Consider the following 20278-nt stretch of genomic DNA (forward strand, 5'->3'; position numbering starts at 1 on the left):
CTCTTTTCTATCCCTCAAATCGCATTAATCACCTGCACTGAAAAAAAGTCAGATTTGTCAGATTTTTCTTTCTCACATTTATTATTGTTTTCATTTGAGTTCCTTCAGTAAAAAGTTTTCTTTGTCAGTTACTCTGCTTTCTAAGTAGTAAACAGTCGGACTAAAGCACCGTGAATTTAGATCACAGACAATAATCTGCGGTTTGCGCAGATCAGCCTGCAGCTCTGCCTGATATCAATGCAGAAAGACAGCAGCCTGCAGCCAACATGGCTTTGGGCAGCGCGCAGCTGACCTACCTTTTTATCCGTTACCGCTGACGTCAGAGGGCGCGGCCATTTTGTGAGAGGCGTCAATGAGACAGGAAAACAGGTGGCATGGCTGTCAAATTAAAACCAAACCTAGTATTATTATTGTTGTTGTCAGAAGTAGCTGTGTTGCTATATATCTTGTATTTTATCTAATAGGAGAGCAGGTAGCACTGCCTGGTTGGCTTGTGCCTAATGCCTTACGTCCTTCTTAGTGCAACTCTCAAGGAATTTGTGTCTTCCCATGTTATCAAACCGGGGATCTTTCACAAATGTTAGGGAAATGTGTATTATTCATTTATTATTGCTTCCAATAACAGGAGTAAAGCATTTCGTGGCTTTATCCTGTGCTATAATCTATGTATGACATGTATATTTCGACATTTCCGACTTGTAGTGTTGTTGCTTTGCCACCTTTAAAAGTAGTCCTGGATTTTTTGGGATGTCGGAAGTTTTTTTCAGCACCACTTCCGGTGTATGCGCCTCCTAATGACCAAACACCAGTCACGTTAAACACAGTTTTCACTTAATGTAACTACACAGTTCCTTCACAGGTTTTATTTTGTGAATCATTAACAGGAAGTGTTTGATGAGTAGACCTGCGGAGATTAACGCTTGCTGTGGCGGTTAAGGGGGAGGGCGGTGCTGATCCAGCGGAGGGCGTGGGGGTTGGGGGGCGGGGACAGTCCCGTTGAACGGAGCGGCTGGACGGACAGACATCTTCACCCTGTACAAACATACAGCAAAAGAAAAAGAAGAGAAAGAGCCGAAGAAACTTAACCAGGTCGGTTTAATTCGATTTTTTAATCCTCTCATTTTGACCCACAGAATAATCAAAAGAAGAGCGATAATTAAAGTTTGAATGATTCTCCAGATTTCAGGTTTTAGCAGTTTATACGTCCCAGGACGTGACAGAGTTCTCAGCTGTAAGAACGCGTCATATTTGCTAGGTTATTTTTTGTTTGTGAGGTGATGATATCTGAGGGGAAACGAGGACCATGTTGCTGAGGTGTTTCTGTTGTGTTTGTAGCGACTCTGTGTCGACGCATGTGCTGAATTGTTTGAACTTTTGGCTGTTTCCTGTTTTCTGTCACAGGGGAAGAGTGGTTGTTTTATGTAAGGATTAAACAACAGGATAACACAGACTGTGTAATCTTGTTTTTCATGTTTCTGAAAGCTTGTAGGTGTAGCTGGCCATTGAACAGAAAAGCCGTGTGCAGGTTCAAGACCTTGGACAGCTCCCGAGTCTGAAACACGCTGAAAAATACTTTACGCACAAAGCGAAACGTTTGTTCTCAAAGTGTTCCCCCCAAAAATGAAAATCTGAAGTTAATCTATTCGTGAAACGAGGCAAACTGAAGCAGTAAGTCGTGAAAAATACTTGAATCTAGTTTCTGCGCTCTGGAAACAAGTGAGACAGCATTCGTTATCACACTTATTGTTTTTATAAAATGGCCAGGCTGTTTGTGGTTCAGATCTGTTTTAATCCAGAGGTCTGACTTTTCATCTTTCCTTCACTTCCTTTTTCCAGAGGACCGTACAGACACAGTGAACAGGGAGCCGTTAATGGTAACAGATCATTTTGATGAGGGAAAGATGGATGTTCGGTTAGAGCGTCAGGTGCAAGAAAAACAGAAGCAGAAAAAAAAAGATCAGAGGTCAGCATATAAGTATTTGAAATAATTATTTTAAGATGCTAGTTTTTAAGGCCCTGTCTGAGAAAACGTGTACAATAGTCACTCCTATGACTGAAGCTGCGCAGTTGCGACATTAAGGTTGAATTTTGTTTGTGAATTTAAACTCAAGTTAAAGTAGAAACTGCTCCAGTCTTTCTCCCCTTCCTGCATGTGCACCTGTGTTAATGTCAGAGAGGACAAAGAGCTCAGGCCGACTCTTAAGCAGATCAACACGTGTGTGTGTGTGTGTGTGTGTGTGTGTGTGTGTGTGTGTTGTCTTTTTTTGGCAGCCTGGTGTTGTTTGTAACTCGATGTAAACAGGTGGATATTTCAATTAGGGCAGGAAATGACCACAGCACACCCAGCATGGACTAATTGAAACATATCCAACTTCCAGTCAATTCTATGTCCTATGTTGTATTTTGGTTTTGCTGCTGCTTTAAATTATGGAGTGCAAATGCATCCAGCATGTAAAAAAAATATCAATCTCAGCTGCAACAGGTGAACTTTACTTCTAACAATTTGTTAAATTTAATTAATAATGTTTTCCTAGGACTTCCTGTGTTTTCTTGTCTATTTTTTTCCTCCCTCACTTCCTGTTTTACTTTGATAATATATTTTCTTGTGTCTCTGGTTGCTTTGCTTCACTTGCTTCACTTTCTCTCTTTATGGTCTGCTCCTGTAGGATTCCTGGTTTATTTTCTGGAGTTATTCCACTGAGTTTTGGTTTTTCCTTGTACTGGATTATTGTTGGACTTATTCTGCTCTTCTTCAGTTTATTAAACTTACTTGTGTTTTGTTTTTCACCTTAAGAAATCTTAAATGTGTCCTACAGTTGTGTCCTGATTTTGCTGAAAGCTGGTGTACAGTGACCCAAGTGTAACTGGTTTGGTTGATGAAATGTTAATTGCAACTGTTTGCTTGGACATTTTCTCTGTTTTCCTGGAGCCGAAATGTTATGATTAACATGAACCCAGGGTGCTCAAATAATCAGCTTCCTGGTGAGAAAGTGCTTCCTGCTTTCATTAGCACATACCTGCCCCCCACCATGATCAATCCCCCATCCTCCCCCACAGCACCTATCACTCACCACTCTGTCACCCTGCCCACAAAGAGGTGAGAAAATACCACCAGTCTCCCGCTACATCTGTCAAACACGCACACATGCCACAAACAGCGTAGCAAACTTTTCCTCTCCTTCCTCTTCATTCGATACTTAAATGTACTCCCCTTGCTATTTATTCATTTTGCTCTTTACGCCTTCCTGTTAAATTTCAGTGCAATCGTCTGTGAAATTGCCACATGATAGACAAACCCGAGTGATTATGCGCCCAGATCACAATCTCACTTATTAACTTTGAGCAATAAAATGAGTGCGGGGATCTTCTTCTGGCAATGACTGCCCTTTTTTATTTTACCCTGTGAGGTTTTTATAAACACATGCACTCTTTAAACTAGTTTGGGCGGCACATCATTTATCAATCTAGGGCTGAGAGGGGCAGATGTTTTAAGAAGCCCTCCAGTATATTTTAGTTGCACCCACAGAGTTAATTTTTAAAGCTGAGTCAGTCAGAATGAGTGCTGCTTACAGAGTTTAGCTTTAACAGGGTGAGTTTTTATCAGTTTAAGTTCTTTTCACCATACAAAACAATTTACAGATGAAATAGACTGATATACACTCACCAGTTTGTTGGGGACACCTGTTCAACTGCCCTCATCAAATCAGATAATCACACTTTACTGGGTGAAAATCCCAGTGCTCAAAGGAGAATAGGAAGATGATTTTGAGATGACAGGAAGACAACCGTAACTCAAATATCCACTCATTATAACCAAGGTAGGCGCATCTACGGACACAAAATAACAACAAACACAAAGCAAACAAACAAAAAATTGGTCTTGGCAAATGTAAATGCAGAATTTCAAAATCTGTGCACTTCTAATTTTAAAGAATCCAGCAGCAGTAGCACCAACAAAGAGCAATTACTGGTTTAGAACTTGAAATGCTAAATGCGGAACACGAGATTTCATATCTAAAGATTATTGCACATTTCTTTAACACTTTGTTTCATGTCTGGCCAACTTAATGTAACTTAAAGGCACCTTTGTCTTTTACCTCCAATCAAGTATGTTCGATGAAATGGGTGGATCTGTTTCAGTAAAAAAAACACGTCTTTTCACAAGTAAATATGGATGTAAAAATGTTAAAATACATATTCAAACTCTTACATTTTTGCAAATATCTACATAAGAGATGCAGTTTATACATGTGTTAGACATCAAGGATAGACAAAGAAATACTTAATGTTGTTTGTTCTGTATTTTGATCCTGGTGCTTCATCAAATTATCATTTATAAAACATTCAAAATGGTGATACGATCCTTCTTATCGATCACAATGGCGTTATCGAGTTGCAGTAACTCGATTCCTTTGATGGCTTCAGTTTTACCCTTACAGCAAGGTTAAAGTCGGTGCAACACCAAAAGTACAAATCCTTTTGCAAAGAAGCCGCGATTATCTTTTAAGGACGTTTATGTTTTTGTTGTTAGCACAAGCATGTGATAACTCTAATCCTGTTGTCCACGCAGGAGGAGAACCATGCTGTTTTTACATCCTTTTCCCCCATTTGTCACACGTACAAACAGAAGAGTGTGTTTTTACCTAATATATGCAGCTCTATATGTGCCTGTCAACAATCTGCATGTCTAAATGAGTGCGCACAGAGACGTATACTGACAGGTGTCCATTTGAATGTATACATGTAGAGAAGAAATGGAGGAGAGGAGATTGTGTGCGCATGTGTGTGTGTGTGTGTGTGTGCTCTAGGTTTTGTGTGTGTTTGTGAGAGCAGAAGTGAGAGAGAGGCTGTGAATGTCAAAGTGAAAGAAAAGCATGCAAAAGAGAGGAAGAGTGGTCTGTGTGTTATGTAAGTGTGTGTGTGTGTTCTGTAGGCCTGCAGATTAATCCAGTGGGTTTTATCCTCAGTGAATGGGACAGTGGGGCTTTGCAGTGATTATCCCTGGAGGCCACAGATGATTGCTTTGAATTTCTTGCATGTCCGACACTGCCACGTTTGCCTGCCTGCGCATTGTTCTGTCTGCCGACTTTATTGGCAATACTGTGACGCTCCGTAAAAGTTAAAAGGCCATAAAATTGGAGAGCGTGGTAGATGCTTTGTATATTATTCTTAATATGTGGAAGGTTTTACTGGAATAATGTGTCTTTAATTGTGCAAAGTAGTTTAACCGGCTGTGTTAATGTAAAGTTTAATGTGTACTTTCTTTCTGACCAGCTACTCCGCCTCCTCATGTCTGTCTTTCCATAAGTCTGCTTCTCTGTTAATCTGAACCGCAGCTTTCTGCCTGTCTGTCTCTACTTTGGATTATATAACGAGGAAATATCAGAATTGCAATCTGCTCCATCATCCCTGCTCAGCTGAGACAAAAATGGCTGAATGCTGGGAAGCTGCCCCCTCCATATGTTCTGGCTTTCCTAAAGGTGTCAAAATCAGGGCCTGGCATCTTAAAAGGTGCATTTTTGTATGCTTGTTGCCAGGTGGTCGACCATTTGCCGCTTATGTCATTGATGTTTGGCTGGGAAGTCATCACGTTACAGTGCAGTTTATCTAGAAATATATAAATCCCTTTGATTTTGAAGCATAAATGGAAAATATAAGAAATGAAGCCATTTTGGTGGCTTTTAAAAAAAATAACAAGTCTTAATCTTTTCCTATGCTTTTCCTCAATGATTTTCCACGGCAGATTTCTCTCTGTGTGTCTATCCTGCCTCTCCACAGGGAATGTGTTAATTCGTTATAGCCATATTGTCACTGCGGGCGTTGCTTTGGGCAGGACACCAGCTTGTTCCATTCACACTCCACCACTATGGTCAACCTGGATGGTTGTCAGGAGGCTTGATTATAAAGCTGTTCTCTCAGTAACTGACATTCATCCTGCTTTTTTGAGTCCTTTAAATTTAAAAGTCATAATTTCTTTAATTTTTAGAAGCCTTGCTTTGGGCCATTACATCTACAGGAGCTTTTGTAAGCCTCGATCTTAAATCCACATTTCTTGGAGGACTTTCCAGTGAATTTTCCAGTGTCTCCTAACTTTTCCCACAAAGTTAGAAGCACAAAACTGTTCAAAATATCTTGTTAAGCTGAAACATTAAGATTTCTATTCACTGGAACTAAGGAGCCAAGGCGAGACCCCCAAATGCAACCCCAAACCATTATCCTTCCTCCACCAAACGTCACAGCTGGGACAGTGAAGTCATGAAGGTAATGTTTCTAGCTTTTGTCAAACCCAGACTCATCCATCAAACTGCCACGTAGAGGGGTGTTATTTATCAGTATGCAGAATGTGTTTCCACTACTCCAGAGTGGGTGTGCTTTACACCACTATGAATTCAATAATTCTGCAGATATCTGGCCAGCAGACCATTGGACTGGTACTTATACAGTGTCTTTCTACTCAATTTGAGCACTAAAGCACTTTCTACTATAAGTAGTACTACAGCGCTTTTGTTTATGCCCAAGACTAATATCTACATCTACACTCACACTCGAATAGTCAAGGGACTTGTATGAAAATTCTCCCCTGTGCAGAAATTAGCTATAGAGACCGAAACTCTTTTTGTAGCAGGTTGTAAACATGCTTATTTCTGCAGTAAGGTTGCATATTTTACCAAAGGAGTCTACGGTTTTACTCACATTTGGAGACAGCCTCGAGCAACCAGCAGAGGAATTCTTTTGGCTTTGTTTTTCAGCCCCAGAGGTTGCTGCTGCCGCTGCTGCTCGGTCTGTGCATTTGTGCATGTTTTGATGTTGGCCCATGTATGCAGCAGCAGCAGTCAGGCGTAAACGGGTGGGTGAACTGTCTGAATGGTTTAGCCCTCAGGCTCTCATCATGCTCTCTGTCCAGGTCACATCTTGGCACGTGTATTTATTGTTTATAGGTCAACATGGTGGTACAGTGTTTATGCAGGAGTGGTTTTTATGACTGGAATTCTGCAATTTTTTTTGTTGTTGTCTGTACCGATATAACAGACACATTGTTTCTGCATAAGCTTCAAATTATCCAACAGATCAGTTCGGGTCAGGTGATACTGTAAAAATCCTGATCCTTCACTATCGTGTGGATTTATCTGATGTAATACAAAAGGTTGTCTGAGAATGGATAATGTAATAAATCAAGTGTCAGTGGCCACTTTAGCTCCTGAGTCACTACAGTTACTTTTAGCTTTGAACAGCCAAGAGAAAATCAACTTGAAAAGCCATTAGTACATACGGGGGATGGATGCAAGTGTATCTGAGCATGAGTGTGTTTGTGAGTGTGTGTGTGTGAAATGGAAAGGTATCAGCCTTTTCATCTTAACAGCAGTCTGTCTGACGCAAGATGGAAAAGTATCCTTGCAGGGTTACGCAGCTTTCCGTGCGTAGGATGGATGTTGATCTTGATAGACATTGAGATTTTATATTTAGTGATTAGTTTATTGATTTCTCTTTCCAATTTCCTGAATTTTTTTTAAAAACAAATAGGCCTGCACAGGATTTAGAACCCCTACAGTTTTATTATTCTTGAGTCCGAACACTGAAACCCACAAAACAGGAAACATGCAGTGTTTCTCAAACTGTGAACCCCACTAGTACTGCGCTGAGCAACAGCAGACGAGATGTAAAACTAGATCTTTGTTAAAAAAAAATTTTTTTTTAAATGAGACAAGCTTTTTGGGATTCTTATATTGGGCATGTGAGAAAAAAACCTTTAAAAACCACTGATTTATTGAACTACAGAGGAAGCGGGGCAAGTAGTTTGCCTCTGGGATCTATAACAGACACGGAAGGTGCAGGTGGAAAATCTGGAGAAGAGAGTTGAGGGCATCAGAGGTCACAACAAGAACTGCAAGCCTAGAGAGGAGCTTAATCCCTAAACACTGTCCAGGGTTGAAGAGCTGGGGTTCATATACTGCCCGTTGGTGATCAGTTGATGCATGTCAGGTATGTGAACAAAGGAACTGGCAGGAACTGGAGAGAAGTCACATCTCAGGAATGCACACAAAATAAGTCAGCTATATGAAGAGGGAGAGAAACCTCCACTGCATGGATTCTGATGTCACGGCTTTGCAATGCACAACAATAAAAACGTTATTAACTAATATTTTATTGACTAGAAAATAGCTCACCTGCATATGTAAACAGTATTTATTTACTTTACCTCCAGGATCTTTCAGGTCAAGGATGACTTGGCATAATGTAGTCAAAGAATTTCACACATTATAAAAACTAAATGATATAACACATTAACTGTCAATGCCTATCATTAAAGCATATACATTATAATGTTGTTTGCTGCAAAGACATACCTGCATTTGAGTTTCAGCAGGTAAGAGGTGCAAACCAGCAAAGTGGCAATCAGGAGATGAACTTTTCAGTCCCTCCTTCGTTAGGTTTGTTTGGCTTAAAATCAAAAGTAGTATTTACACGAGTGTTTCTGCATCTTTTGTTTCTTATCCAGATGTTCACATGGGGGTAGCACATATGATGTGTCAGCAGGTTAGGATTGGAAAAGAGTGCAAAAGCACCTGTAAACACACAGTATCTGTGTGTACCACACTGCTGTTGCATTATTGACCTGGCTCCATCCAATAAATAATGAAACATAGTTATGCTTTGAAGTGGTGGATGTTGCTTCGTCCCACCCTTAACACACAAACGCAGCAGTATCTGCTCCACTGCTGCTCGCCTTCTTGTCCTTGGTCCTGTTCATCACATGTGGGGGTTTTTTTTCAGTTTCTTGGGTTCTCGGTCTAGAGAAGTGTTAACCTTCTCCCACACATTTTCTTTTGTGTGATGTGTTTCTGCAAATTATTATTAGGACAGAAAATGACAAGGAAAAACTGGTCGCATGCCTGTTTTATAAAAACGGACTTTTGTCAGTGTTATGAAGCTTTTTGTTGCAGTCTCATTTATCTACTGCTGTGCAGAAGCTCCAGAGGCACTGAAGTGAAACAATACAAAAAGTCAGGTTTGGTTCAAATAGAGGAGGGAGTGAGTGAACAGGAGGATGTTAAATGTCATCCCAATAGAGATTTGTTTTCTGCCTTTATTCATAATTACTAATATCACCTCTGGTACCCTCGGCGCTTCTGGTGCACTACCAGAGATTTCTGCAGTAATGAGAACAAAAGGTGTGAGAAATCTTTTCTTGCTGGGCGGAACTGCAACCTTTCCACAAACCCAGTGACTCCACAGTCTTCATTTCAGTGCCATTAAGTTCTGCACATCCAGATTTCATTGCAATTATGAAAAGAAAGGAAGATTATAGGAACAGAAGTGCTCATTTTCACTAGCAACCCAAGTAACCTGAAAAATCCCCCATATGAAAGAGAAGGAAAAGTGCAGCAGCTATCCTAAAAATACAATAAATAAACATATAAATCTCAGGTTTAGGTTAGTGCTTCTATAAGCCTGTGAGAAACATACAGCCAACAAACTGATGGACTGACCTCGTTTCTCTTGACTCTCAGATTCAGTGCTGCCACGGTGTCCTGATGTCCTATTTTCTTCACAAACATTGTTTATCTCCAATGAACACGGCACTTGATTGATGGCGGTGTACTCGGTCTAACGGAGGCCGTTTGTCACAACAGACTGACAGTCTGCTGGATGCTAAACATGAGCCTCTTCACTTTTTAAATCCTGATTCTGTCCTGTGTTAATGTTGCATAGAGTGTAACTGAGCACTTATGGTTGTATCTAAATTTATTTTGTTCCTTTACTGCAGACTAGTGCTAACATCTTCTAAAAAATTTCTTTGCGGTTATATGTTGGTGTTTGTTAGATGTGACTCAGTTATTGTTTGTTTGGAAGCCTTTGATGTGAAGCTACGATATGATATGAAACAAGCCAGCACATGATGATTTTTGTTGCTGTGTGATGAGCATGGTGAGTGACGAATCAGTGTTAAGCTGACCTCAGCATTTTTCATTTCCTCCAGTGACATGTTGACACGATCCCCCGACTCACATGCCAGTGGATCATGGCAGCAAACTTGGGTGCAACTTGGGGGATGCTAACCGTGCTTGGTCACTGTGTGAGGTTTTTTTTTTTTGTAGCAACAATTTTAGTTCAGCTTTGGTAATATATATTAAATCTGACCATTTAGATACGTTAGCTATCAGGGTTGGTTGAGTTCATTATTTTTATTTTATTTATGTTACTCATGTGTGATTGGGGAACTGCTGTCGCCCATATATCATCCCCAGAGAGTATAAAACATGGACATAGCTTCTGAGAACTTTCCTTCTCTCTGATGTTCAAAAAGACTTCTCGTTCTATAGAAGTTTAGGTGGAATGGGCCTCAGCTTTAACCTCTGAAAACATTTTCTCATGAGTTTCTGGACTCAGTTGCTTATTTCAAGTGATACAAAGAAGTATAAAGTCAATTTTGTCAATTTTGGTCATTCTAAGAGTCAGAAAGGAGGATTATCCTCCTTTAAGCCTGCGGCTTTAAAGTTAGACCACACCTCATTTGTCACAAAGAAGAAATTTCAAAACACAACATTGGTGAAAATGAAAATACTAATTTAGGCTTTATAACGGTGTCAAAGCAACGGTTGATGTGATGCTGCCTACATCCTACATTTATACTGTCTATAGTTTGAAGACAACAAATGCTCAAGCACGCTAGCATCAGTGAAAGGAAACACAAAACTTCCCTGCACCTCTGTGCACGCCAGTGTGATATCAGGCATATTGTACAGCAACTGAGAGAACAGCCTTAAATCTGAGTGTTACAGCTCATGAACGAAGGCTTATTTGCTTTGCCTCACCTGCGCACACCTCAGCAAATATATAAATAATCACTGGTGTGTGTCTTAAGTGCCTGTTGTAATTTGCTCCAGCAACATTTTGTGTTTTAATATCAGCAAGATATGAAAATGTGCTCCACTTTACTCCAGAGGAGATGATTTGAAGATGATTCACGCACACCGTGTGAGAAACACATTATATTAAAACAATAACTCACTGAAAACATATGATTCATCATGTGAATGGACTTCAGTTTGCTAGTCATATCTCTCTGAGTTTTTATTAGATGAAAATGTTTATTTTTCCAAAGTAAATACATTTTATTTTTCATAGAGGTAGATGCTTTTAAAGCGGGCTTTTCAAAGTGGGTTTTGTGTTTGTGTCCTTTAACTGTTTTTCTTTGTTTTTGATTAAAAAATTTTGTCGCTAGATTCTTCCACAACTGGAGCTCCACAGTGGCGTGTTAATCGTGACAGTCCTAATCCATTCTCCTTCTGGAGCTTTGTTGCTGCTCTTTTCTTTGGACCATCTGCATATTTATAATGAAAAATGTGAAATGTCTGATTCTGAAACACAACATCAACACTGTCTCTCATCGAGGTCATGTCCTTGTTATTTTCAAACCTTCTCTCATCCTGTTTCCACATCTACCTTCAACAGCTTTCAGGATTAATGCTATTAATATTATCAATCAATTATTCATCAGTGACCTTTCAGTGTCTTCAGTGAACTTTATGTTCACCCATTACATTTAGTTTTGATGCTCATTCTGCTAAACATCCCGTCCTTTTTCCTGTGTAGTAAATTATACCAAATGTTCAGGTATTACATCATTCAGCTACAGATAAGACGGTAAATACTATAAAGTTTTGATAAAATATGCTTCCTCTTTCCTGGACAAACACTGTAAACATCCAGAGGGCGTTGAAAGAAGAGGAAGCAAAACAAAGAAAGCTACCGGCAAACTGAGAGGCGAGTGTGTGTGTGAGAGAGAGAGAGCAGAGAAAACAGTGGAGACTAAATCCTCTTTTCCCCCTGACTGTAATCTCTCCATGGGCTGAGCCTGGCAGTTCAGGCCTTACAGCAGCTGTCAGTCAAGACGAGTGACAGGCAGCAAGGCCGTAGGTTGGGAGGGGGGATGGGAATGACCGGAACGTGTGTTATGACAACTGTAGGTGTGTGTGTGTTGTCTTTGAAATACAGTAGGCGTGTTAAAGAGCAAGCGACTGTCATAGAGGGAGGGTCATTTTTCATGCTACAATTAAAAAATTCTTTCTAAATGTGGGTTACTGTCAAATAAACAAAACATTTAGCTGAGTTTGCCAAGCTAGCACTGCTTACTGTATATGTCCGATTAGTTTTTGCTCCTTGACACTGGATTTTTTTTCTGGTTGAAGAATCATGCCTACTCCGTGAAGGCTGGTTTATTCTCCTATCCATGCTATGTACTTGCATTAGTCCTGTACAAAATTAAAATCACCTGGCTAATTCTGGTCCCCCTTGTCCCAGTAAAACTGGTCAGAAACACTGGACCTTTGTCTCAATGTATCTGCCACCACAGGCTTATATACTTTAAGTCATACTTGTTATGGAATTGGGCGTTTATCCTGTCATCTGGCATGGTAATAGATGCTTAAAAAGTTTTGATGCAAATTCTTTTAGTGTTCTGGCAAAAAAAAAAAAAAAAAATAAAGCTGCTATCGTTTAATCTTTGCATATTCCCAAGCACATAATTACTATTTCATGCTTTCCAAACATGTTCTTGAAGCTGTTTCACCAACATCCATTATTGATTTTTCTTCTTTTTTTACAGTTGAGTGCTGCTCCTTACTTTCTTGTAATGATTATGAAACCGTATTTATCAACAGCACGAACAGCTCAAGCAGTGAATTCAAAACAATCTCAGTTCCACATTTTTAAAAATTCCAAAATGAAAACAAAAGGACCTAAAGAATTTTGCATAATTTTTGCACGCTGCCGATGATCTCTGACTTGTCGCAGCAGATGGCTGGATGCTTGCTCGTGGTTGGTCGTTTGATTGTTGATCTGGTTTTACCACATATTGTTGACACGTCCCCATCTGACAACAGAGGCTCTCTGCAGGTTTATGGGTAGCCCGTTGCTGCCACCGCTAAACAACAATTTCCCCTTTTAGTCTAAACACTGACTGTGTCCCTATTCTGTAGCCACAGCACTGTGCAATGTACACATAAGTGCTGAGCGTCTGTTACTCTTTGGAGTCGGTGTGTACATCTCTGTTGACTGGGTGAATGTTTTCACACTATTGATGCTGAAGTGATTGGCTGCAAGTCTCAATAGATGCTGGTGATGTGATTCTACAAATTCATATCTCACGCTAGTCTGTGAATGGCGACTTGTTTTTGTATTGAGCACATACACAGGGGTGATAATGGTGATGTTTAAGAAACTTCAAAAGTAGCTGGCTAGATTTGCCATTTTTAAAAACGTCGCTATTGTGTGAACTAGAATGAACTAAACAATTGAGTGTTGCTGTTCTTTTGAGTCAGCAGCAAAAATACAAGTTGGTTTATTATTTTTATAAAATGAGTAATAACTCACAATAAGATTTTATGGGAGCAGGTCATCTTCACCCATCGTGGGAAGTAGAAAAAAGCAAGGTTGAAAAAAAAGGGAAAAAAAAGTCCAGCTCACCAGCGGCCTTTTGATTTAGAAAATGAATGGTTGTATGCTGGACATGCAATACACTGTTTATACTGTTTATTCACTTCAGTATCAAAAATACGATATGATTGAACTGTATTTAAATGAAAATGTACTTTAACATTAAATATTAATGAACAAGATGTTTTTAAATTTATAAAGTTTCGATGGCTTGAGAAGGAGGGTGAGAAAGGCCTCAGTCAGTATAGGAAAGAAGTAGAAGAGGCTGTGCAATGTGTGAGTAAACAGGAAGCTCTGCCACTGCAAAGAGATAAGCAATCAGCGGCTGATCAATAACACAGTGGACATTAAACTGGGGTAGATGTGTTGAAGAGTAGTAGGAACAGAAAACATAGAGCATGTTTGAGAGTACATGTGAGAGTACAGGCCTGACACGACTTATAATACTGTTTAATTCAGGTACTGCTGCTGGTCAAAGGGTTTGTAAACACACTCAGACATGTTTCACTTCAGAGTATGACGATTAATGGTGTTGTATTTGATAATGGGAAGGGCCAAAACGGGACCCAAGACAAAAGGCTTTATTTATATGACACTTCTCATACAATATGTGATGTACACATATACAACATCCAAAGTTAAAATCAAAACTCTAGGTCAAAGACCCAGGACTGTGACATTACAATGTTTTTTACAGTGTCAGTTTTTTTATTGTTAGTGAACAGGAATTTATAAGTAATGCATTTCAGTAGGAAATAGATTTTATAGAAAGACTTAATATATTTTTGTAGTGATATTGACTGTAGACAACAGTCATTGGTAGTGACAGTGGCAGCCAGGAATATAACGTTTTGAAAGAAGTGGCAGCCCCTGTATTTTAACTAATATCATTGTATTTGGCATGAATGTCAAGAGAACTTATTCCCCCACCACTCCAAATCCAAATCAGTAGGCTACATGTGAGCACAGAGTGATGAAAAATGTCTTGTGGGATATGAAATAAAACTGGGAAATTTGTGTCGAGGAACATTAAAAAAAACAAACACACACATTGGGATGCACAGCAAGACCTAATTTTAGTCAGATAATCAATTAAAAAAGACACCGAGAGTACACAAACAGCAAAGAAGCCCAGTTTATTGGCTCAGTGTAATGGTTGACACCCAGCAGATACTGACTGGGACAGCTGCCACCCCACTCACAGCTGTTATGAAGGGGAAATTAACAATACGGGGTAAACTATTTGTTTGTCACCAGCCTGTCAATATGATTTTTAATGCAATAAAGTTTCTCTCAGAATTGGCCTCAAATGACACCTAGAAGAACTGCAGGCTTTCTAATTTCTGTTAGAAAAGTTTGAAAAAATACACATAAAAGGTGACTTCAACAAGGTTTTTTCATAATCTGAAAGATGTATATAACCCGTAATGCTGTTGATCTGTAAACCAACTCATTCTGCTGTTGCACTCAGTGTAAGCAGCTCTCCATTATAGCATTAGTCACATGGCTAAAATGTAAAATGTCAACATAAATATTTTAAAGCAAAATTACATACAAGGCTGAGCAGACACAACACACACATGTGTGCGCGCACAGAGCACGAACGAGGAAAAGGACTGATTTTTCTCTTTCCGTTCCATCTTTTTTTCCCGGCACATGTTCAATTATTAACGGCTGTGACGACTCCATTGGGATCGAGGCAGAGGCGGACAGACAGAAGGAGGGGCAAAAATAGGCAATATTTTATCAAACATCCAGCTGTGGCACTAACTGACCATGCTTGATTGATGGCAGAAAACCTCCTTTGAATGTCTGGTCTTGAAAACTGGTCGTTTGTGTAATTTATGAGAAATTCAGAGTTTTACATGAAAATGATGGTGACTTACAATTAATGTAGAAAAATATAGTTCCGTAGCACAATAACGTCCACTTTTAATCATGAACATACATGCTATTTTGTGGTGGTATTCTAATAAAAATCCTCCACCACAAAGCTTTATAGAGTGCAGAAACCAACGGTCTGTTGGTCCCTTTGCTATACTTTACGCTGCAGTAGATTAGCTTACATAAAGCTTTAATGATCCTGAATTGAAAGCTGCTGGGTGGTTAAATATATATCAGCAACAAGCCTCATCACAGCAAAATCTCTTCAATGTGATTTGTGCAGTAGAAACAAAAATTCATTACACTTATAAATGAGATCTGCTCAGACCTGATTATTTGCCTCATTGCAGGCATAATTGAGTGAAGGAAACAAAAGCGTCTGAGCTGGTTTCTTTTGTCTCCTCAGCCTCTCATCAGTGCCGTCCCAACCAGCAGCAGACTTACTCTGTCAGACTGCGGAGTAACAGCCACATATATTTTTCATGAACCATACCTCCGGCTCTACTGTGTGTGGCTGTATGAAAAACTGCCTGGCAGTGCATCAGAGCAACAAAAATAGACCCCTGTCTCCTGTCCTGACTCTTTCTTCTAACTAGAATCATCATGGCACTCCTCCCTCGTTCATCTTAAATGATCACTGGTTCCAGAGGAAGAAGATCAGGGTTAGCAGGGCAGTGGCTTGAACTCACGGCATCCGTCGCAGCAGTGTTTCCATGAGACTTTTCTGGTTATAGCAGTTCACATATGTTGTTTTCTGCCCCTAAAATTGGATTATAGTGCAGGTGGTAAACGTTAATTTTGCCAAGCTTTAACTTCAGAATTCTGAAAGTCAGTAAAAAGCACCTGTATCAGAGAGAGACCGAAGTTCCGTTCTCTCATGATTCCTATGTGGACACTGAAATATAATCCTTGGACCTCTGGAATTAAAAAGTTTCCACTCATCTTGATTGTGCACATAGTTTGATCGGATCTAGGTACATCCCAGGACAAGGGAAGCAGTGCTGCTGGCTGTATTCTTTTTTTCAATGCAGAGATTAAAGATTACTGCTAACACCTGTGCCTTTGTCTGGCTTACTTTAGTTTGGAGACAGTAGCAGAATTAGGTGACCTTTCAGCTTGTGAGACACTTTTTTTCTTTTACAAAGCGTGGTCAGTCTGTGTGTGTGTGACTGAGATTCACACTCAGTTCTAACATGTACACCTCCACGTGCGTCATCTCGGTATATTTAAATCGTGAATTCAGCTGTTTTCTCAGTGCAGATGGGTTGTGTGTTTATAGGTTGCATGGTAACACTAAATGTAAATGGGATATTTTGCTTTAATTTGAATTGGATCAAATGAATTTAAGTCTGTGCTTCCCTGCCTTTGCACTGCCAGGATGGTTCTCCAGAACTGCTTTTTGGATAGAGAGCTAAGTGCTAAGTAATTCTTATTGTGTTTGATTGGCAGTAAGAATTGTATTCAGCAGGTTGAAGGTGATTGTGGTAAATGCCTTGTAACATGGTGCTGGATTTTAGTTTGCAGTCATACTTTTACTCAAACGTTAAATCCTATGTTAGATAATCCTTCCAACTCAGGGGTCACTCAAACTTGGGCTGAGTCCTGAAGCAAAAACACTCCCACTAATGACAGCATCATGTGTCTCTTTGTTTTGTTTTGTTTTTTAATTTGAACAACAACCAACAACTTACTTTCAGAAATCAGATTCTTCCCTGTGATTTGTCTGCTGTTCAAAGCATCTTTTGTGCAATAGATTTTGTTGTGTTGTTGGTGCACTAACCCTGCTTCTCCCCTTCTTCTTCTCTCTATTTTTCTAGTTTTTCTTCTTTGACATCAAAGTACAACAGTCGTCATGGCAGACGAATCGGACATGCGCAATGAGCTGGCCGATCTGCAGACACGTGCAGACCAGATAGCTGATGAGGTACAGTAAGAGAAACATATTTTTTAGAGGTTTTAGTTGTTGTTGTTGTTAAAGTGTTTTTCATTTCTGTTCTACACATTGTTGTTTCTTAAGACTCCTCTAAAAGCTCATGATCAGACAGTTTCTTACATATTTGTGGCTCTGTATCATGCCAGTGAAAAACTATATCCTAAATATGTATATACTAAGTGTTCTCCTCTCCTCTGGACGCATAAGCCCCACCCACCTGCTGTTTAAACCATTTATAAACACAGGATAGCCAATCAGAAGAAAGCTGGAGCCTGGCTTTGAAGAGACTGGAGCTAAAACTGAGGATTAGATGCAACTGAGAATCAAATCCAAAGCTACTCTAAAAGAATAAAACTATATAAGTGGAAATGAGCAGAATAAATCCACTTTAAAGAGATGGGATTTACAGAAAAAATATTTCCTATAAGGCTGAAAATATATAGTAGTAGTATAATAGAGTATATTAATTTAATTTACAATATGTGACAGTTACACTGTAATATTTCCCATAGATATAAATTGCTGCTTTCCTGCAATATTGACAGCTGCCTGAATATTTATTACAATCTATTCTCTATTTTTCTGTCAGTGTGAAATGAAGATCCATTCAATTTAGCCCATTATTGGCTGACGCTGTTCCTTTCTATCTAGTGTTTCTCTGTGGTCCAGATAGATTGAACTGTTAGTGATCAGACTCCAACTCCACCATCCAGACAACAACTGGCAACAGTAGCACTGCCTCTTTTATGCAGTTAGGTCCATAATTTGTAGAACAAAGACACAGTTGGATTTTAAATCAAACAGTGCAGACTGAAAGACGTCGTCCTTTTTCTTTTTGTTGTGCAGACTCAAAGACTGCACTGAAATCACACCATGGTCATTTGATTTAAACTCACCTGTGGTGGTTTTCAGGAAAAACCATAAAACCTGCGTCTTTGTCCGATAAATTATGAACCTAATGTATTTCATGTGCTGCTACGTTGAAGCTAATCGAGGCTGCAGAGCAGAATAAGGACTACTGTTGCCAACTGTATCTAAGATGGTGGATCTGTAGTCCATTCACAGGATGATGAATATTATTTACAAAAACTGTAAATTTTATCATGAATAATTTATTTACAAGAACAAGCCTGTGCCCTCTGCATCTTTAAATACAAAGTAAAAACAATCCAGTTCTGTGTGAAACACTGCGATTCCAAATCATTCTGCTATTTATGAGCTATTGTTTAAAAATGTACTTTGTAATTAATCACTTACATCAGCTACAAACATGCAGAGAATCTTTCAGGCAATAGCGCCAAGTTTTAACTAATGATAATGTAGCTCACTGGCAAAGTTACCACATAAACAGGGAACAAGCATAAAAACTGAAATCTCCAGTAAAAACGGATTTTTCTGTGACATTCCAATTATAATTTGACATTTGAAAATGGACCGTTCTCATAAGGACACAAATGTATCTCCAAAACCTGCAAGCTGACAGATACAGCTGCTAAAGTGACCTCAGCTTGTTTCAGCATTTGGAGCTCTAAGAATCTTTCATCAAGAAAGTGCTTTTTTTGGATAAGGAAGAACTCTGCCCTTTTTTAATGAGATGAGAGGAGCTCAGGAAGAGCAGATAATTCCATGCTGCAGAATAATGGATCAGCTCAAATGGCATTATTAAACATTCATGAGGAGATAATGTAGGGCCAGTGATGGGAATAGAGGAAAGGAAAAGAGGAGAAATGGGTGGAACGTTAGATTGATAGAGCAACAGGAGGCAAAGCAAATAACAGTAGGAATCATGGAATCAGACAAGAGGAGAGGAACATTTAGGTGTAACTATATTACTGAGTGACACTCATTCGTCTTACCATATTAGTGGTCCTCCGTTCTCCCTTTCCACCTGCTGACTTATGTTTTTAATACATTTTCTACGTTAACACACTGAGATGTTGTTGAGAAATTTGTTACAGGTGCCACACCGTGTGTCTGTGTTTGCTCTCCTTTGGACTCTAAGTTAATCCTTTGCTAATCTTTCTCTCTCTCCCTGCAGTCTCTGGAGAGTACTCGGCGCATGCTGGCTCTTGTGGAGGAGGTGAGTCCAGTGATTCAATGACACACATCACATTAACAGATACAAAAGACATGAGAGAGAGAGAGAAACGTGTGCTGATTTACCAGAACTGTGAGATCTTCTTGTTCTTGTACATGCCCCTCCCCTGTGCTTCTGCTTAATGTCTAAGGTTGAGTTTTCACATGGATTTACTTGGTTAGTCAGTCCCAAAAGATCTACACTTGGCTTACTAAACTTTCTATAACTTCCACAAAGTAGTATTCTTTGACCCTGTACTTAAATACCTGATGGACCTCCTCTTCTTCTTTTGAGGACTTGCACTTGTGCATGTCCAGTGCATGGTAGAGCTCCTCCACTGTGTCACAATAGCAATCCTTAAACAATTCTGAGCAAAGGACAAAAGATTTGCTTGAGTAGGACAGTGATGAACACTAGGTGTGCTAGTGTGGCCAGAAAATGTTGTCAACATGCTGTGTGATAGCTATGGCACACCTCACAGTTAAAATGGCTTGCAATAAATGTCGTCCATCAGGCTTGTAAGCCTGGAAGAACGATAACCGTGCTCCTGTTTGCACTACTGACCTGATTCTGAGGCTTTGAACCCATTGATTGTTTCAATGACGACTGCTGTTTAGCCTGTGGATCAACATTTATCATAACAGATGATCCTCAACAAACAAGTTAGGTGAGTTTGATGGATTAAGTTTCACAAATGCGCAAGGGGTCAGAACAAGACTTTCCACAGAGGGATCTAAAAATAGCAGGATGCCAAGCGCTGAACACTTGCTGAAGTACACTAACTTAATCAGGAGGTCAATATTTGGAGAACTCTGCAGTTTGTCACAGTGACTTTAAGCTGCACCAGTGTTTTCTGTGTTTTTGTGTGATCCAGACTGACCCTAAGATCTTGAGAACAGAGCTCTGTTTGAAAGAATCCTTGTTCTTCTTGTTGCTGAAAAAAATAT

General features: G+C 39.6%; 1 protein-coding gene across 2 annotated transcripts in view; it reads left to right on the forward strand.

The window, feature by feature from the left end:
• The first annotated feature begins 979 nt into the window (after nucleotides 1–979).
• The window catches only part of LOC102214392 (synaptosomal-associated protein 25-B), a 37109-nt gene continuing 17810 nt past the window's right edge, over nucleotides 980–20278 (forward strand). For both annotated transcript variants that reach the window (XM_005727578.1, XM_005727577.1), the window contains exons 1-3: nucleotides 980–1089; nucleotides 17139–17245; nucleotides 19293–19334. In XM_005727578.1, the coding sequence (XP_005727635.1) occupies nucleotides 17174–17245; nucleotides 19293–19334 (114 nt within the window). In that variant the 5' untranslated portion in view covers nucleotides 980–1089; nucleotides 17139–17173. The remainder of the gene's footprint in view (nucleotides 1090–17138; nucleotides 17246–19292; nucleotides 19335–20278) is intronic.

Source organism: Pundamilia nyererei, unplaced genomic scaffold (assembly GCF_000239375.1).
Source record: "Pundamilia nyererei isolate P.nyererei 1_Seehausen unplaced genomic scaffold, PunNye1.0 scaffold00025, whole genome shotgun sequence".
Taxonomy (NCBI): Eukaryota; Metazoa; Chordata; class Actinopteri; order Cichliformes; family Cichlidae; genus Pundamilia; species Pundamilia nyererei.